Below are 18,640 nucleotides of genomic sequence, written 5' to 3'. Positions count from 1 at the left end.
AGACAGTATGTATATAGTGCATTAGGCACAAAAGCATAAAACTAAACAGTGGCGGATCATGGAATTGGAAATAGAGGGGTCCAGAAAGTCAGTTTTAAATTTTACATATAAATTGTTAATATTACCCCAGCCCCACCATGGCATGGCATGGTTATGGGGCTGAGGTACACATTTTCTATCTCTAAAGATGCACTTTTAGATGCACGGAAATGGCAATGTCAGAATCAAAATTTGAATGTAATTTTCATTATCCCCATTATGTTTTTGTAAAATTTAGGGCCCCTGATTTTTTAACACAGGTATAAAGCAATGTAATACAAAATAAACATTAATATGATGTTTATAGTCTAAAGTATATTGCGATGAATGAATTTTGTGCTTACATAAAAGTAAAGCATATCCCTTGAAACAAGAAAACATATTTTCGTATTTATATAATATATATAAATATATAAAAATATACATATACATATACATATAAATATACATATACACCTTATATACATATATATACACACATAAATAATATATATATATACATAATTATATACATAATATGTGTATATGTATGTATGTATGTATGTGGTATTGGTGTGGGTGTGTGTACGTGTGTATATGTATGTGTGTACGTGTATACGTGTATATGTGTACGTGTATGTGTGTATATATATATGTATGGGTGTATATGTATATATATGTGTATATATGTATATGTATATATATATAAAATATATATAGCTTTGATTAGACATTTTATTACTACTTAGTTTCGTACCACACACTTGGTGTGACACTCTTCAGATAATCGTCTAAAACTGAGAGGAACGCAGGCGCGAAATATTTGTTTAATAAAAATTTTATGTTCCCAGAGTCAACGGTTAACATTATTATTATTATTATTATTATTATTATTATTATTATTATTATTATTATTATTATTATTATTATTATTATTATTATTATTATTATTATTATTATTGCTAATACTACTGATGATATTTATGGTTGATGTTAAAACCTAGCATTTTGAGCAAAAATATGTACTTTATTGTTTTAAAGGTTTATAGTTATTATTATTATTATCATTATTGCTTTTTTCAGTATTAACATGTTTTATGGTTTTATATTTATATAGCGCCTTCCACGATCGAAATATTATTAAACAATATTAATTTTTATTATTATTACAGCTAGTACTACTGATTGTATTCACTTGACAACACAGGTGACGACTCTAGGTAATATATAAGACTATTACGATATGCAGTTTTTCATGTTGAAACATTTGAGTAAAGAATTGTGTACTATGTTGTTGTTAATTCTTATAGTTATTTTTATTTATTTATTATTATTATTATTATTGTCATTATTATTATTATTATTATTATTATTTCTATTACAGTATTATTATTATTTATTATTAATATTATTACAGCTATTACTGCTAATGATAATCACTTGTCAACACAAATGACGACTCAATGTTAATTACAAACCTTGTGTATTTTTTGGTTTGTTAATATATATTGTTAGTACTAATGATGATATTCACTTGTCAGCACATGTGTCTACTCAATGAAAATTGTAAAGCTATTATGATATAATTGTTATCAGCCCCTCCCCCTTCTCCCCCCTCCCGGTCGGGGGGGGGGGAAAGCACAATTCGTTGGGGAGAAAAAAAAATTATATGTATTTTATACATATTATTGGACTCTTAAATCGATTAAATAAGCCTTTGAAACCCCTAAATTGTCAAAATGTTTGGGGGCTTCGCCCCCAGGACCACTTTCGTTACCTTTTAATCGAAGCTCGACCACGCCCACTTTGGTTTCGTCGGAAAAATCTTCCCCCCGTCAGGCAAATCCTGGCGCCACCCCTGGGTCCCGTGTACATTATGGCCCCATGTGCACATTACTTAACATAGTACACTCTTCTGTACAACGTATCCCGTTGTACTGCCCAATCACCACCAGAGGGACCGACAGGAAATAAGTCTTCTGCAGACTTTCGTGGATTACCCTTGCTGTTTACACTGAATAAATCCAATCCAACCCAACACATTGGATATTTTGACATTTGTAAATAAAGATTTTTCTTTTTAAATAATATAACAAAAGAAATTGTTTATATTTTGTAGCTGCTGGTCCTACTACATCTAGTACAGTTTGTAATTACAAGTCAGCAACGTCTGAAGGTAAGGAAGACGAAATATGGAGCTCTTTATTTGAACGACGACGTAATATTAGAACGGATTCACTCATCCTTGACCATATTCTGCGTTTTCTGCACAACGTAAATGCTGTCCAAACTGCGTGCTATAATCCAGACGACAATGAGAATTCAACGTTCTTATATGCGCAAATAAATTTATGTGACGTCATTTCGTTTTAGGCCCTACCGACTAATGACTAATAAAGTATATCCCATATTAGCATTTAATATTTCTTTGAATTTTATACAGTATTGGAATCGGCATATGTAGGTGATATAAAATGTGTGTTAGAAACACCGGAAGTACCCGAGGTTCATGTGACATCTGACCCGAATAGCATCACATTATCGACATCAGTTGTTAATCCACTGAAAGAAGGTATGCATAATTTTAACTGAAACCGAAATCATAACATTACTATTAATAGTTCACGCTTACAGCAATTTTTATTACTTATCTTTACTTTTATTAAATTGTGATTTTGGGGTTTGTGTCTGTTAATATTACCATCAAAAAATAAAACATCTAAATCCCAATATCGAGCATGAAACAATGAACAATTAGATAATAATAATAATGATAATGATTAATGATAATGACAATGATAATGATAATGATGATGATGATGATGATGATAATAATTATATTATATAAACAACAATCAGTTAAATATTAATAATAATAATAATAATAATAATAATAATAATGATAATGATAATGATAAGGATAATGACAGTGATAATGATAATGATAATGATAATGATAATGATGATAATTATATTTATGATTATGTCCTTGAATCAATGATCGCACCCAGACGCTTATCTGATGAACTGAAAATGGCATTTGATCTACATGGATACTCTACAACAGTGGTTCCAACATTAGGGGTTCGCGAAAAAAACAATTGGGGTCTGCCAAGTCAGGGGGGGGGGGGGGGGGGGGGGGGGGGGGGGGTCGCGAAAGTTTTGGGAGTTCGCAACAAAATTAGGGTCCGCTAGATTACTAGAACAACTTGTTTATGATTCCAATATTTTTCTTGTTTTACAACAGTGTGATTATGCCTTGACAACAATGAAATACCCATGACTTTGTTCACTGTAAATTGTTAACTGGATAACTGGAATTATATTTTAATTAAAATATTTTTTTTGATGATCTGATAAAAATTTTTAATTAGTTTTTTATTTATTTATAAAAAAGATGTAAAGATGTTTAGTATAAGAGATTAGCAGGTAATATACATCTTGCTTCCATGTTTTATCTTTTATTGCTTTTACTTGGATATTGAATAAATTTCAAAAATCGGGATGGAGGCCTAAATTTGAAAAAAAAAACAAAAGTAAATGGGGATAACAGAATATTACATTCCAATTTTGAGTCTGACAGTGTTATTCCCGGCATTCTAGAAGTCCCATAAGCATAAAAATGTTGTACCTCAGCCCCAACCATGGTGGCGCTGATGTGACCAGCACAACTCGTACAAGACGAGGAATTATCTAAATTGGTTCAATCACTGGACTGACAGAGAAGAAGACCGAATTTATAAAGCAAATCAATAAGTTTATTAAAATATCAAAGACAAGTTAGAAATTAATAACTGTTTCAAGGTCACACTTAAACTCAGTCGAATTCGAGAACCATCTTACCAAGGAATTAGGTTAAGCACATAAATGATAATAAATTAGATATAAAGAAACTTTAACAAAATCGTTAATTAAAAGTAAAGTAGTTAATAATAATAAACGCTAGGTAAACGTAAATAACGCACCAAATGCAATTAAAGTTCTACAGTAAGTATTATTATTAAAGTCTATATTATTGAGTTAATGTTAAATTACACGTTTTTGACGATAGATATTATTAAACTATTTAAAACAAAACTTTTTATTATATATATATATATATTATATATACATACATATACATATATATATACATTATAACATATATATATATACTTATATATGTATATATATAAGTCTTTAAAACTTCCTGAAAAAGAAAAATAAAAGGTCTTAACAAAGCTAAGGTTACAAGGAATTTACAAGCACAATGAACACTTCATAAAGAGTGGTAAGACCTCGGAGTTGATGACCCAGAGAAAGCTAAACGAAGAGACGCCCCTTGTAGTTTGCAGTTGCTGTAAAGGGTACTATAGCAGACTTTTTTTTTGGCACCACAAAAAAGCATGCAACAAAGATTGAATTGAAATGGCATCACTGTTACCAACCTCCCTCTTTAGACCCCTACCCAGTTTTGTCTCTGATGAATTTAAATTCCAAATTTTGAAACGATTTCGTGATGGTGAGATTGGATCTTGCTGCAGAGAAGATCCAATTATTTGCCTGTTTGGGAAAACGCTCTACACAAAAATGAAAAGAAAACAAGATAAACATGTTGAGGTACAGAAATCAGTGATGTCAGATATGAGGAAGGTTGCTACTCTATACCTTGAGTTTAAAAATTTGAAAGATGAGTATGAACTGACGGCAGATGCAGGAGAAATGTTAGTGAGAAAAAACTTCAACTATCTTCATGAAGCAGTTGATAAAGTGACCTCTTGTACAGATAAGGAAGACATGAAGGGTAGACCAAACAGCCAAATCAAAGCAGGGTTAAAGATTTCTTTGCTGTATTTGATTTAAAAAATGGCTAAAGTAGTGCAAGGATATTACCTAGTTAAACAAGAAGATGAGAAAGCAAATGAAATTGAGAAATTCGTGCGTGTACTTAACCACAACAAAGATTTTGTGTTTGGTGATGCCATCTATGCCCTAAACAAATTGAAGCAAGTCAATCTCAGGAAACCCGACCAACTTCCCCTTGAATCTGATGTGAAAATGGTTCGAGACTATACAATCACATCAATGAAAAAAATGCTTCAAAACAAGTCACTCATTTGGTCATCAAATGAGTTTGTTCGACTTCGTGATAGATGTGTATAAGAGACAGTATACGTATATATACTACTTAAAGTCATGTATCATGCATAGGAACGTTGACGCCTGCAAGGCTCTGGTTAATATTATTATATTTCATTACATAATTTTCTAAGACAGGACCATTTCTTATCTGAAATTGTATCCTGAAATATAAAAAATGAAATATAAAAAACATTATCAGTAGTAATAATAATGAAGATGATGATGATGATGATGATGTTGATGACGACAATGGCAATAATAAGCATAAGGATGACAATAACAATAACACTTTAATTATTTTTCTTTATTGTAAGTGGAAAAGTAAACCTTGTAATATGCACAAAATTGTAATTGGACTGGTGTATCTAATTAGTTTAGTTGTACACTTCTGGAAAAAAAAAACCCCAGTGGGATGTTCCCCAGCCGGTAGTGAAGTAATTCATCGTAAATATGAGGCAACCAATACTTACTCTACTATTTCCTCCAATTTCATCTTAAATGATTTTAGGATCACTTTTACCGCGCTTCATATTTTGAATAAATTAACTGAAGTAGCTGTCTACACATTGATCGCCACATGCATACTTATGTTGTTGATGTTGTTGCTGTTGCTAATACTGCTGGTGCATTGTGGTCCTGTTGGTGTTGGTTTAGCTGGGGGTGATGCTGGTGGTGAATGTGGTGGTGCCAATGCTGTTGTTGCCACTGTGCCACTGTTGTTGGTGCTGCTTCAGGTGCAGATGTAGGTGCAGCTGATGTTCTGCTGTCGTAGTTGTTTTATTTTAATTAGTACTTATCAAGCAAAACCGTTATGTCTCTATTTAGACGGACCATTCGAACTGGATGCAAGTCTAATTGTTCACTATGGTGATACACTGGAAACTGTGTAAGAATTTTCTATCTCATATATATACTGATAAAAGGTAACCATTCCAGTTTACTATAGAAGGCCGGCTGATATTCAATTTAGGTGATAATAATGATATAATATTCACGACTGTCTGCCGTGATAAAATAATATTTTTGTGTATCAGACGTATTGAGCGCAAGACATGTGTCATATTTAGAAAATAAATTCATCCAGATTCTCTTAAAATTTCAAAATTAATTGTTGTTAATGTGAGTTTACTAAATATACGTGAAAGTAAAATTATTACCTTCCCACTTCAACGTTAACCTGGTTAAAAGGTACTAATTTAACTTTTACTTTTCCAAAATAATTCAGAAACTTAGATAAACAAAAAATAATTGGAAATATGTATATAAGTATATGTATGAAAATAAAAAGATCGTCCACAATCATGTGTTTTGTCTGCAACTGTGATGTTTTGTTCACGCAGTAATGTTGCATGATAAAATTGCACCCAGCGGCATCTAAAATTTGTTTGCAAATTTAAATGTATTACAAAACTACTGATGTTACGCTGTATGAGGTCCACTAACATGCCCGGTGTACAATATCATAAAAAATGTATATGGTGGAATCTGAGCTAACTTTGGTCTTTTTGTGATCGAACAATGTATACTTTCTGTAGTCTTAGTTTGTAGTGATTTAGAGTTAGGCATTAGCGTATTAAAGATGATATTGAGTGTTGTCCCTCTTGTCCTCCTTCTATCTAACTAGATGTTTCCAACATTTGAATGTCATGGTTTCTGATGTGTCCTGCTTTTTATCACTAAGGGTTCAGAAAGTCTGCCCGAGACCCATTTAATAAACATAACTTAAAGCTAAAGTCTTGTTATTGGTCTTACAGAGAGTACAGAAATCGTGAGAAAATAAAAGCGGGGTGCCACATTCTTTGAACCAATAACCATTGGAATGTAATGTTTAAACATTGTGTTATCACAGGATATTTTTATTAAACAAACTTGATTTTATATACATTGACACCTATAATGCAATATATTGTACTTACTGACCAATAATAATATTAAGCGTAATAATAATTTCGTCACCGTTTTCACGAAGAGACACAAACTTCAATTTCGACGAAAACAACGTTTTGAGAAAAACGCGTTTGAAGTGGACTACTTCACAAATTCGTAAATGTCACTATCAAGATAACGGAATTTTGGATATTTTTTACATATGTTTAAAGATAAAGCATTAAACAATCAAAATTTTAATTAGCGTGAAAAGTTTTCTCTGTTCGTGAAAACGATCAGAATAAACACAGCATTATGTTGTTTACACGTAGAGTGAAGTTTGTGTCTCTTCGTGAAAACGGTACTGGCTGTACGCGCACCCTTTGTTAAGGCACAAACTGCATTTTAGCCATAGAGATATAATAAGAATACTAGAGCGCTAACTGCAATGTATTCGATGTTCGAAATACGCAGAGCTGTGTGTATGTACCATCCAAGATGGCTGCCATACATTCAGCCAATCAAATTTGGCCTAAGCATTATGGCGCCCTCAATTTACACAGAAAGTTTAGTACAGCTAGTTACCCGTATGTTTTAAACTCGAGCGTTGCGGTGTATGAGTGTATTGTACACGATTTTAATTTTGTTTAAATTTTTGAATAAGATGCTCTACTTGGCCTCTTTTTAGCTACGATAGTTTAATAATTTGTTATTATCAATACCAATTATCATTAATGAAATAAAAGTCTGCCAGAAGGCTTATTTATGGTAATATATGTATACCAGGCCTAAAGATGGCGCTTTTCATACGTCAACCATCTTGGATGGTACACATACACAACTTTGCATTGCTTCGCCATCTTGTCAGCACTCTAGTTGTTTAATAGTTCTATGATTTTAGCTATATGTTAACCATTGTAGTCAAGGGCGAAAACAGGCGTACAATCTCGGCTTATCCTGCTTTAATCATTATGTTTTTACGAATAATTCCACATGTGATGCACGTGTATAGACCTATCCCAAGTTATACTGCAAGAAGGGTACCGGTATGCCTAGGGAAATCTAATTTTTTACATCTAGCCCTAGCCAAGCTAGGCCTTACCTAGCGATCACAACGATTGCAACGCCGAACGCGCGTCTTTTAATAACCCAATGACAGTTTGTGTCTGTTCATGAAAACGAAAAATCCATTTTTCTCGGTTTGTGCGCAACGGCTAATTAGCTTAATTAGCTAATTAGTGTAGTTAAACTCTTAAAAATTAGATGACCAGGTGAAGTTTGATGTACATAATTAAAATGTCAAAAATATGAAAAAATATAATTTTTGAAGTTTGTGTCTCTTCATGAAAACGGTGACGATTTTATGAATCCTAAATTTATATTTCATTAATATGTGAGACTGGAATGGTGATAGGATGGTCTGGTGCCAAAGAACAACACTTTCAGACAAGCCATCTCATTGTATTGTGTTTTACAAGTTTAATTATATTAAATTGTATGATAAAGTCATTAAAATGTTTTTTTTTTTATTAGAAACATATTACATTTTATGCTTACTTTGTATGAATAGTAAAAGCTAGCTCAGATCCCACCATATAGATTTTTTTTATGATAAATAGAGATTGTTATGCTATTGTCCACCAGGCATGTTAGTTAAGTGGACTTCATACAGCGTAACAGCAGTAGTTTTGTAAAACATTTAAATTTGATTTGATTTGATTTATGAATAGTCGTTCCTAAATATAGTTTCAATTTTGTAGCAGTGGGAATTACTTGCCAATTATTGCATCTGACATTGTGACCATTGACATGTACGACAGGAATCATAGCAAAATAAGTATCAACTGTAATATCTACTTCCCAGTTATTAAGGTAAAACATGCTTGGAACTAAATTTCAAAATAATATTTACTATAAAAAAAAAGTTGTGTTATTTTTAAAATTATTATTATTAATAATAATAATAATGATGATGATGATGACAACGATGATGACAACAACATTATAATAATAATAATAATAATAATAATAATATTAATAATAATAATAATAATAATAATAATGTTGTTATTATTTCCTACATTTAATAAGAGAAAAAAATATATTAATTTTAGGCCTAATGGAGAATATGTTCATTCAAACAAGTACAGCTAGAAAATAGTGAAAAAAATATATTATTTTTATTATTATTACTATTATTATTATTATTATTATTATTAATAGTATTGTTGTTATTATTTCCTACATTTAATAGCAGAAAAAATACTAATATTGGTCCTAATGGAGCTATCTTGAATATGTTCATTCAAACAGTACAGCTAGAGAATAATGCAAAAAAATACCCATGCCCAATGTATATATTTGTATAGACATGAACTATATTCAAGTTGAATTAGCATACTTTCATATTGAATTTTGTATGACTCTTTTTACCAAAATATTTAAGGATGTAACTACAGAAAATACTTCGAACGCAAAGCTCATCCCAGCATGTCACTACAAACACGATATAAATGACTTATCTGCGTAAGTTCAACATTATTATATTTTTAAATTAATAATAAACTAAATAAACAATAATTTGTGTGATAAAATTATAGGAATGTAAATCTCATCTTTTTTTCCTAACTCATCTCATTTATTCAGTATAATAAACATACATACATACATACATGTTACCAAAGTAAATACAGAAGCTCACAACAGAGGGGACCCGTATGTCACTCCACACATAGTGGTGTATTATTGTATAAACATACTTACTCAGGGAATTGTAGTTATTTTAACATTATTTGAGGCATTATTTTGTGAGGAAATGTGTTTTTAAACTTGCAAAGTAAATTTTATTTGGTAAAAAAAAACATTATAATCTGGTTTAGTATTGTTTACTTAGCAGTTAAAAATATATTGCTTACAAAGTTATATGATAAAATTCGCATGATTAAACGTACTACTACTACTACTACTAATAATAATTTATTGGGTAACTACACGTTTGAAACAGTGGTACACTTCACATGATAAAGGTGCGTCCAAAAAAAATATAATACTTCACAATACACTAAAGAAAACATATGTACTCCTTTGACAGGTAAAAGTGTTTTTTAAACATTAAAAAAAAAAAATAAAACTAGAGGTTACATTGCAGAACCAAAAAAAAAGATGCTCTATAGTCTATTTCTCTATGACAGAAAGTACAAAGTTGACTGTCTGTTTTACCTATTAAATAAAGTAGTCGGGTGGTACCCAATATATGGTGAATAAATCTAAATTGAAAATATTGTTTTTTAATCGAAGCTCGACCACGCCCGCTTTGCTTTCGTCGGAGAAATCTGACCCTTCGTCGGGGCCGTCGGCCCCCGTCCAGGACCTCGGCCCCCCCCCTCCCGTCTGGGACCTCGGGACTGAGAGAACAACCCTGCCTAACTCCTCTTTCAATATGGAAAACCCTGTTGAGTGACCGTTATTTAATAATGCAAGCTGTACACCATAGAGGTATTAACCCGGTACAAAAGCTGTTCCCAAAGTTAAAATATTTTAAAGTGAAGTGAATAAACTCTCAGTAAACACGGTCGAACGCCTTTTCAAGATCTACGAAGAAAAGGAGGCTAGGGATATTTTGTTTTTCTGTGTACTCGATAGTATTATTTTCTCCTATAAAACACCTCTTAATGAAGTTTGATAGTCCCCTATGATATATGACCGATTTGCTATTAAATTAACGCAAATTTTATAGTCCGGTCAACAAGCTAATCGGTGTATAGTTATTAAGGCGGTCGGGGTTCTTTTCAGGCTTAAGAATTAAAGAAATAATCCTCTGCATTGTTCAGGGGCTAGATAGTGGCGCTGGTGTGAATAGCTAAATGAATCTACAACAAACTGACCTAATGTAGGCCATAAATACTTACAGAAGTTCGTTGAAATGGCATCAGAACCAGAGAATTCCCCATTCAGCATAGAAAACAAAGTCTGTTGGTATTCATCAAATACTAAAATCAATCCCATCACTGTCGCAATCGGGGAGAGTCGAAATAAAATTAAGTAGATTGCAGTTAATGGAGCGAGAATAAAGGGATTTGTAAAAAACTGTTTTTAATCTAAAAAATATTATTTAATTCGGTTTCTTTTTTCAAGATTTAAGAAGTACTTGGAACTCTTTTCCCCTCCTTGACCCATCTAGCTCTAGAGCGAACTGCTACCCTGAAAATTTGTTATGATAAAGGGTATTAAACCTGCTACGCGCCTCCCTGAGTCTCCGGCTGAACTCTGCAGAGTTGTTATTATATGAAAGCTGCTATAAAATGGAAATGTCGGGCAGTAAATCCATTTCGTTCTTACGTGTAATTTTTGCCCTATTAACATAAAATGTTATCGTTTCACTGGATACTAACTTTAATTCCTTCCCACTTGGATAAAGGATCCAATCCTTGCATTTTTGCTGATGTTAAGGTTATGAATTAGTTTATATTCTTCATCGTTAACAGGGAGTTGTTATACTTCCAGTATCCACGGCCCCTGGGTTCTTCGTGCGTACGAATACTAAATGTCACAATAGAGTGATCAGATTGAAGAGGATGTTGGACGTTATTGTTAAGAATATTATCTGCAGAAGTGCGAGACACTAGTAAAAAAAAATTCTAACCGATTGTGGATATCCGCAGAGCATGAATGCCACGTAGCGCTTTTAACTAAAGGATTTCTTTCTCTCCAAATATCAACTAAATTATATAATGACATCGGAGAAAGACATTCTTCAATGAATGTAATGTTTGTTCTAGGGTCGCCTCCTTGTTTATCAAGTTCCAAGTTGAACACAAAATTGAAATCACCACCCATATAATTGTACTACAGTCAAAGTCCACAATGCAGCGTGACATATCTCTATAGAAGTTAGGATTCTCTATATTACAGAGAATCCAACTTTATATGTAACAACCCCTCCCGCTTCCCCTTTTCCTTGAAATTTCTTTAATGTTTTTCTTAATTTTTAATTATTAATTTGCAATTAATATTATTAATGTGATGTGAATATTAATAAATAATTTATACAGTTATTTTTATAGGTATCCGTATATATTTATTTGAAAATGTTATATTATAATTCAGAAAAAGTGGTCCGGCCAACTGGTGCGGTTCCGTCGGCCCTGATTATACATCGCATTTATAATTTAGAGCCAAAAATTGCCCCATCGTCTCTGGAAGCCACAGGGCCCCCGGCGTTACCCCACTCGCTGGAAGGTAGCAGGTACAGTAGTTCAATGTCACAATAAAACATTGCTTTATTAGATTTTCTAGGTTCAATGGACATGTTGTACCAGTGGTAGTTACGATTCTGATATTGTTTCTCCTCGAGAATCTCTTGTTTGTGTATGAGGGACGCGTGTCTGATGTTCACCTCCTCAAGTGATATAACTTTAGCTTCCAGAGTATCACACTTGGCTTTTAAGGTGTCATTCTCGACAGTGGGCTCAGACACAGTGAGGCTTAAATCTTCTATTGAATCGTTGATATTCCTTTGAAGCGTAGAAATTTCCTTAGGTTGCGTATTGCATACTAACTTATTTATACTCACGTTCACTTCTTTAAAGGACATCTTGGTCGCGGCCACTCAGTCGGTATCTGAGTCATCCTCTGCCTGTAGATAACATGTTATTGTGGAGCCAGTGTTGCCTAGGACTGACTGTGTAGCTGGCTCGGATCGATTTTTGGATCCTTTCGGTCGTCCTTTTGGTTTTTGCGTCAGGTTTTGTAGCCATGCTAATGCTGAACTTTGAATAATATATCTTAAATTTTTTAAAACTTAAAATAAACTGGCTTCTGCAGGAATTTTAAGTACATTTAGGCCTATCTAGAGGTCACCAAAACCCGGCCGTAAATCTCATCCACCATGTCATTAAAAATACGATTTTTATGAATCAGCGTAAGTTGATTTTTTTTGCAAACAATACAATTGAATGATAATAAATTGAATCAGAAATTATAATTATAAAAAGAATATGTAAATAAGTGTTATATATCATTTTATGACGGTGATAATTTGTATGAAATATTTATGATCATTAATTGGAAAGTGTTCTCTTCTGTCTTATCTCGCCTGAACAACAATAATTATACACCTGTTGGCTTTGTTAATGACGTGACAGCAAATGCAGTCTAAAAAGTATAGAATATATAAATATAATTACACATTTTTATGTTTTTATTGAATCGATATTTTGCACCACCACTTATTTTCAAGCTTGTGGAAAACGGATGGTTGCGTTACAAACTATGCCAACGACTATATGATTAGCGGAGTGACGTGTATATGCACTCATATGACGTCATATGTAATTCTGATGAAACCCGAGCAGGTGAGAATGAATGGAAATCTTGTTTTAATGAAACCTTAAAAAATGTACAAGTACATATGCATGAGGTAAGGTTGTGAGGTTCTACATTGTGCTCTTTGTCTAGGACGGGCACTCATTACCTCGAACTCTGTTTCCTGTCAGGGATAGACGACACGACGCTGCCTACTGATTATCGGTGGTACTTTGAACGGATCGTCATTAATAGCGATCCGTTGCGCGCGTCGTGGCATTGCATTCCTTATAGAATCGCATCGGCCTACGGCCGCTGGGCACAGTGAGTCCCCGGCTTTAGGCTCAGTAAGCTGATTCTATACATCGAGCGGTAAGACAGGGGCACCGCTAGCTACAGCCTTAACACCGGCGCTAGTTCCAGCCACTCCTCCCCCATGGTTCAGTTGGTAGAACCAAGTCTTCTCGGATAAGGATAATGGAGGTCCAGTGTATACATCTGGCTCGTGTGCACTTTGAAAGAACCCATTGCATCTTTTGGAAGAGTAGGGGGTTACCCCAATGTTATGGTTCATTTCAGCCCCGGTCGTTGTTGAATGATGTGAACATGTATCTACCAAGAAGCGCCTCTTTACGGCTGCTAGGTAGTCACGGACCACACCCATACGCAATTCAGCACAATGACGCTGCAAGTTATGGGTTATTCTCCTACCTTTACATTTACATTAGTTTTTATATTTCACAGATAAATAACAGGACTTTGTCTGTGCTTACGACCGTTGGGGTTTCCATTTCTAATGTGTTTCTCATCATCACTCTTGTTATCTGTTGCTTCAAGTAAGTTGACAAACTAATAATAAAATATAATTATAAAGTAAATAATAACGATACAAATGATAACCATGTTGATTAAAACAAAAGGTTGCTTTTGTAAAGGCAGTTTTATAATCCCAATAGGGCAGTTTTTTTTTCTTGAATTTCCTATGATAGAAATGTCTAAAAGAGGCTTGCATTACACTACAAACACCGGTGTATTAATTCTTTTTAGGGATTTAAGGAACTCGGACCGGTACAGGATTTTGCGCCATTTGGTCATCGCTCTACTATTTGCCAATATGTTCTTTTTGTTGCTTGAAGTCGATGTAAAAAACGTAGTACGTTTAATTTATATTACTTGTAAGACAATATGGTTAACACTACTACTACCACAACTATTACCAATGCCACAACGTCACCAATTCCACAACCATCGTTCACCAAAAACTGTCTACTGTACGTTTCATTTGTGTTACCTAAATGGACATTTACTCTTCGACTAATTTGAAGTTGATAAACATTTTGAGATCACTAAATCGCAGCATATTTAATATTTTCCATATCAACCTTCTTAAAAATTACAAGAAAAAAAACAAACAAAAAACAACCAAATTCTAAGAGAACCCTGATGTGCTTTCTTTACAGATCGCATGCAGTATTCTTGCTGGTTGCTTGCACTACAGTATGTTGGCAGCTTTTTCGTGGATGTTGATAATGTCAACAGATATATACATGAAGATCAAACATCCGTTTGCTGATCATGAGAGGCGCTTCTCGTACAGTCGATACATTGGTTGGATTGGACCCGCCACTGTCGTCGGGACGACAGTTTGTTTAACAAGACAAAACTACGCCTCTGATAAGTAAATCTGAATTTCACATTATTATTAATTTTAATGTCATAAATGTCATACTTTTATTTTTGTTAGGAACGCCGAGTGTTTTAATAATAGAATTCCTTCCTAAATATCTTATACGTGCTAGTGTACAATTTACAGGTTGGTTATAACTTAATAGTAAAATATTTTGGAGATTCATATTCATCACATAATCTGGGATCTTTAATACAAGAAGAAGTAACATTTCCTAACACAATGAGAATAACATTAACAATAGTAAAACAATTATAACTATAACAACAACAATGTCGATGATGACGATGAAGATAAGCATAATTAATACACAAATCATTTCCATCCAAATCATTTGCACCATACTATATAATTTATTATCCCTATCCAAGTTCTTTTTGGAGCATATTTACAATTTTTAGTTTATAAATTCTAGGTGCTGGTTGGAGAGTGGACAGGGTGCTATATGGGCGTTCGTTTCTCCTATGTGCATCACCATTCTGGTAATTAGTATTTTCTTTTATACTACCAACAAGACGAAATTTAATTAAAATACATATTTTCCCTTACATTTGAAAGTTATTGCAACAAATAAAATTTGCCTATATTATGTGATTACACATATATTACATAATATTATGTTCATAGATTGTCCTCGTGCAGTTGGTGGTTATTGGCTATATAGCTTTCAAGAAATCTCAACTACCAAACCAAACAGGACAAGAAATGGAAAACCTGAAACGAATCAGGTGAGACAAAAGTGTTTTTATTAGATTTTTTTTTCTAATTATCCATCTAATAGACCTAATTTAATCTTTCGTTAATTTTAACTATCCATCTTTGACCATAAAACAACAGTAAGTGTTAACTTATAAAGCGCATAATTTAAAATAACTCTATGTGCTTTACAGCAGGGAGTTTGATAAATTATTTCGCCTAGAATAAAAAAAAAAAACAAATAACAATAAGTTTAAAAAATGAATATCATCTATATCAATTTATTAACTGGATTTATTTGAAGTTATGAATATTTTTAAAATACAGTAATTTTTATTTTCTTTGATTTACTGAATTAATTGTTAAACATTTCTTTTTTTGTTCTTATTACCTTACTTTATCTCTTATCTTGTCTTTGATTCCTTTTTCTTTTCTTTTATTGCTACCCCCTGTCAATCTTTTAGATTACTTCCCCCTGTAATTGTTTTCTTTATATTTCTTCTTTTTTTTCCTTCATTTCTCTTTCTATATCATTTCCTTTTCTTCTCCTTCTGTATCTTTTTATTTCTTACCTTTCCTTTCATTTCTATTCATTACACTTTTCCTTTTCTTTTACTTTCCTGTATTTTTACTTCCTTTTCATTTTCCTTCCTACCTCAATTTCTTTTTTTTTCTCCTTTTTTTTTATTCATTTTCTTTTCAAATTCATTTTTTCTTTACAGATTCGTTTCCTTTTTTAATCCCTTTACTTTTTCGTTTTCCTATTTTCTTTTCCATTTTTTTATTTTTTGTTCTCCGCTTTTTTTTTAATACCTTATATATTTTTAGATCTTATTTTTCTCTTTCATGTCCTTCATTTTCCTTTTTTTCTTTCTTTTTTTCATTTCGTTTTATTTACATTTCCCTTCGTTTCCTTCCTTGTGTTACCTTTTTTCCCTTTTATTCTAATTACTTGTTTTTCTTTACCTTTCCTTTGCTATCAATTTTCCTTCCCCTTTCTTATTCATTTATTCACCTTTCTATTTCCTTTTTCTTTTATTCATGTTTTTCCTTTCCTTAGTTTCCCTTTCCTGTTACTTTTCTCTCGTTTGTTTCTGATTCTTACATTTCTTGACCTTTGATTATATTTTACATTCAATCTTTGATTATTGTAATATAATTTTTATTTCCATTCACAAATATGTTCCTTTTATTTCGTGTTGCAAAATATACGACATATAATTAAACGTATGTCGAGGTACTTATCAATAGTACTGTATTGATGCAGTTGAGTATCAACACGCCTCTATATGGTTTTGAGAATCATTTTCAGTTGCATTATGCAGGGGCGGATCTATTTGTTTCTACTGGGGGTTCGAAACTTTAATCATCGAGCGACCTATGGTTGGAGGGGAAAAGTTTGGAGGATGCTATAATAGCATAATTAAAAATAAATGTTTGTGTTTAAATTTTACATTTAATTTTATGACAGGTTAAATAAAAATCACTATGAAAAGCTTTTTAAAATATGAATGTTTTGTGAGCTCGTTAAAAACATATACTATTTTTTTTTTGTATAAGAACTGTGTTTATTTTTTTTGTATAAGAACTGTGTTTAGTGGTATACTGCTCCTAACACCAACCGTTGGAATTCCGTGGATTTTCGGTGTCATCCTCGTCTTTTGTGATTGGGAAGTGTTGAAATACATATATGTTATTTTTAACTCCATGCAAGGATTCTTTATCTGGCTGTCACAGTGCGTTTTCAGTAAAGAGGTAATAAAGTGTTGCTATTTTTTTTAATTTCTGAAAAATATTGTAATATTAAGACAGCGGTAATCAATGTTTACTCTATCACTTCTATTTTCAGGTGCGAGAGGCACTGCTTAAGAAGTTCAGCAATCAAATAAGTCAAGAAAGTACCACAATGGAGCTCTGTAACAACTCCAATTAGTCAGGCTTTTGAATATCACATGATGATGGATAAATTTGATACAATGGTTGCTTAACCACATTCACATCATCAGGAAAATCAATACAATATCAGCAGTAACCGTGTTATGTTAAGTCGAGTGATAAATATATCAAAGTAATTGTATTTTATAGTGAAATACATACTACCGTATAGTTATACTTTGAACATTGAACTGGTGTATAATTAAGTAGCATGTTCTTTATATATTGATCTTACAATACATCTTTTAAATTTCCGTAAAAACAATCTCGTTACTGAGATATTCTTTTTAAAAAAATGTAATTTATTGTTGAAAGGTTACGAATAATGTGTGTATAAATAGAGAATTACCCGTAGGCTTTCACACTACATTTAATGTTAAAGTCAGGCTCCGGAGAAAAAACAAATTTGATTCAAAACAGAGCAATCTGTATCTCCTTCACCGTTCCCCAGTTTTTCGTCAAAAAACTTTTTTCTGTCTTAGAAAAATCAATTCTACAACATATCAACATTTTTTTTCCTCCGGAGTTTGACTTTAAGGTTTCAGATGTTATTATTGTTGAAGAAAGAAAAATCAGTTCTACAACATATCAACATTTTTTTTTCCTCCGGAGTCTGACTTTAAGGTTTCAGATGTTATTATTGTTGAAGGAAGAACAATCAGTTCTACAACATATCAACATCTTTTTTTCCTCCGGAGTCTGACTTTAAGGTTTCAGATGTTATTATTGTTGAAGGAAATGCGCAAGCTAGGCCCATGCATTTAAATGTTCAGATGTCATAGGTTCTTTATGAAAAACACTCATCTAATTGTTAAATTTTCAGAATTCAGTATTGAATTTTAGGAGAGAGAGAGACATGGGCATTTATCTTGGCACTGTACTGCCTAAAGTTTGTTTTGATTGCATTTATTGTTTTATGGAAATTTATAATTATTTGACTGACAGATTATGCCTACTGTTATTATTGTCGAAGGAGATATGCAAAACTATCATAACGTTAAGGACCTAGTTACC

The 18,640-nt window shown here is 32.5% G+C and overlaps 2 protein-coding genes across 2 annotated transcripts; both read left to right on the top strand.

The window, feature by feature from the left end:
- The first annotated feature begins 4,205 nt into the window (after positions 1 to 4,205).
- LOC117111761 lies at positions 4,206 to 4,990 on the top strand. The gene has a single exon (XM_033254757.1). The coding sequence runs from the start codon at positions 4,426 to 4,428 to the stop codon at positions 4,858 to 4,860; it is 435 nt and encodes a 144-aa protein (XP_033110648.1). The 5' UTR covers positions 4,206 to 4,425; the 3' UTR covers positions 4,861 to 4,990.
- Positions 4,991 to 5,968: 978 nt separating this feature from the next.
- Positions 5,969 to 17,989, top strand: LOC117111762 (adhesion G protein-coupled receptor L4-like). The gene is made up of 11 exons (XM_033254758.1): positions 5,969 to 6,025; positions 8,766 to 8,877; positions 9,452 to 9,531; positions 13,244 to 13,358; positions 14,053 to 14,144; positions 14,356 to 14,461; positions 14,769 to 14,986; positions 15,411 to 15,477; positions 15,623 to 15,723; positions 17,278 to 17,446; positions 17,541 to 17,989. The coding sequence occupies exons 2-11, from the start codon at positions 8,815 to 8,817 to the stop codon at positions 17,622 to 17,624; spliced, it is 1,095 nt and encodes a 364-aa protein (XP_033110649.1). The 5' UTR covers positions 5,969 to 6,025; positions 8,766 to 8,814; the 3' UTR covers positions 17,625 to 17,989.
- Positions 17,990 to 18,640: the final 651 nt, after the last annotated feature.

The sequence above is a fragment of the Anneissia japonica genome, unplaced genomic scaffold (genome assembly GCF_011630105.1).
Source record: "Anneissia japonica isolate Jap-2015-1 unplaced genomic scaffold, ASM1163010v1 scaffold4929_len162294_cov128, whole genome shotgun sequence".
NCBI lineage: Eukaryota > Metazoa > Echinodermata > Crinoidea > Comatulida > Comatulidae > Anneissia > Anneissia japonica.
Note: the sequence above shows the minus strand (reverse complement) of the source record. Positions and strands in the feature narration are given on the sequence as shown.

Excerpts from the sequence above, each read along its gene's own strand:
- LOC117111761 (XM_033254757.1), top strand. The coding sequence starts at position 4,426 with ATGGCATCACTGTTACCAACCTCCCTCTTTAGACCCCTACCCAGTTTT.
- LOC117111762 (XM_033254758.1), top strand. The coding sequence starts at position 8,815 with ATGTACGACAGGAATCATAGCAAAATAAGTATCAACTGTAATATCTAC. Across the intron at positions 13,359-14,052 it reads TTCTGATGAAACCCGAGCAG|ATAAATAACAGGACTTTGTC; the intron begins GTGAGAATGAAT and ends TATATTTCACAG. Across the intron at positions 14,145-14,355 it reads CTTGTTATCTGTTGCTTCAA|GGATTTAAGGAACTCGGACC; the intron begins GTAAGTTGACAA and ends AATTCTTTTTAG.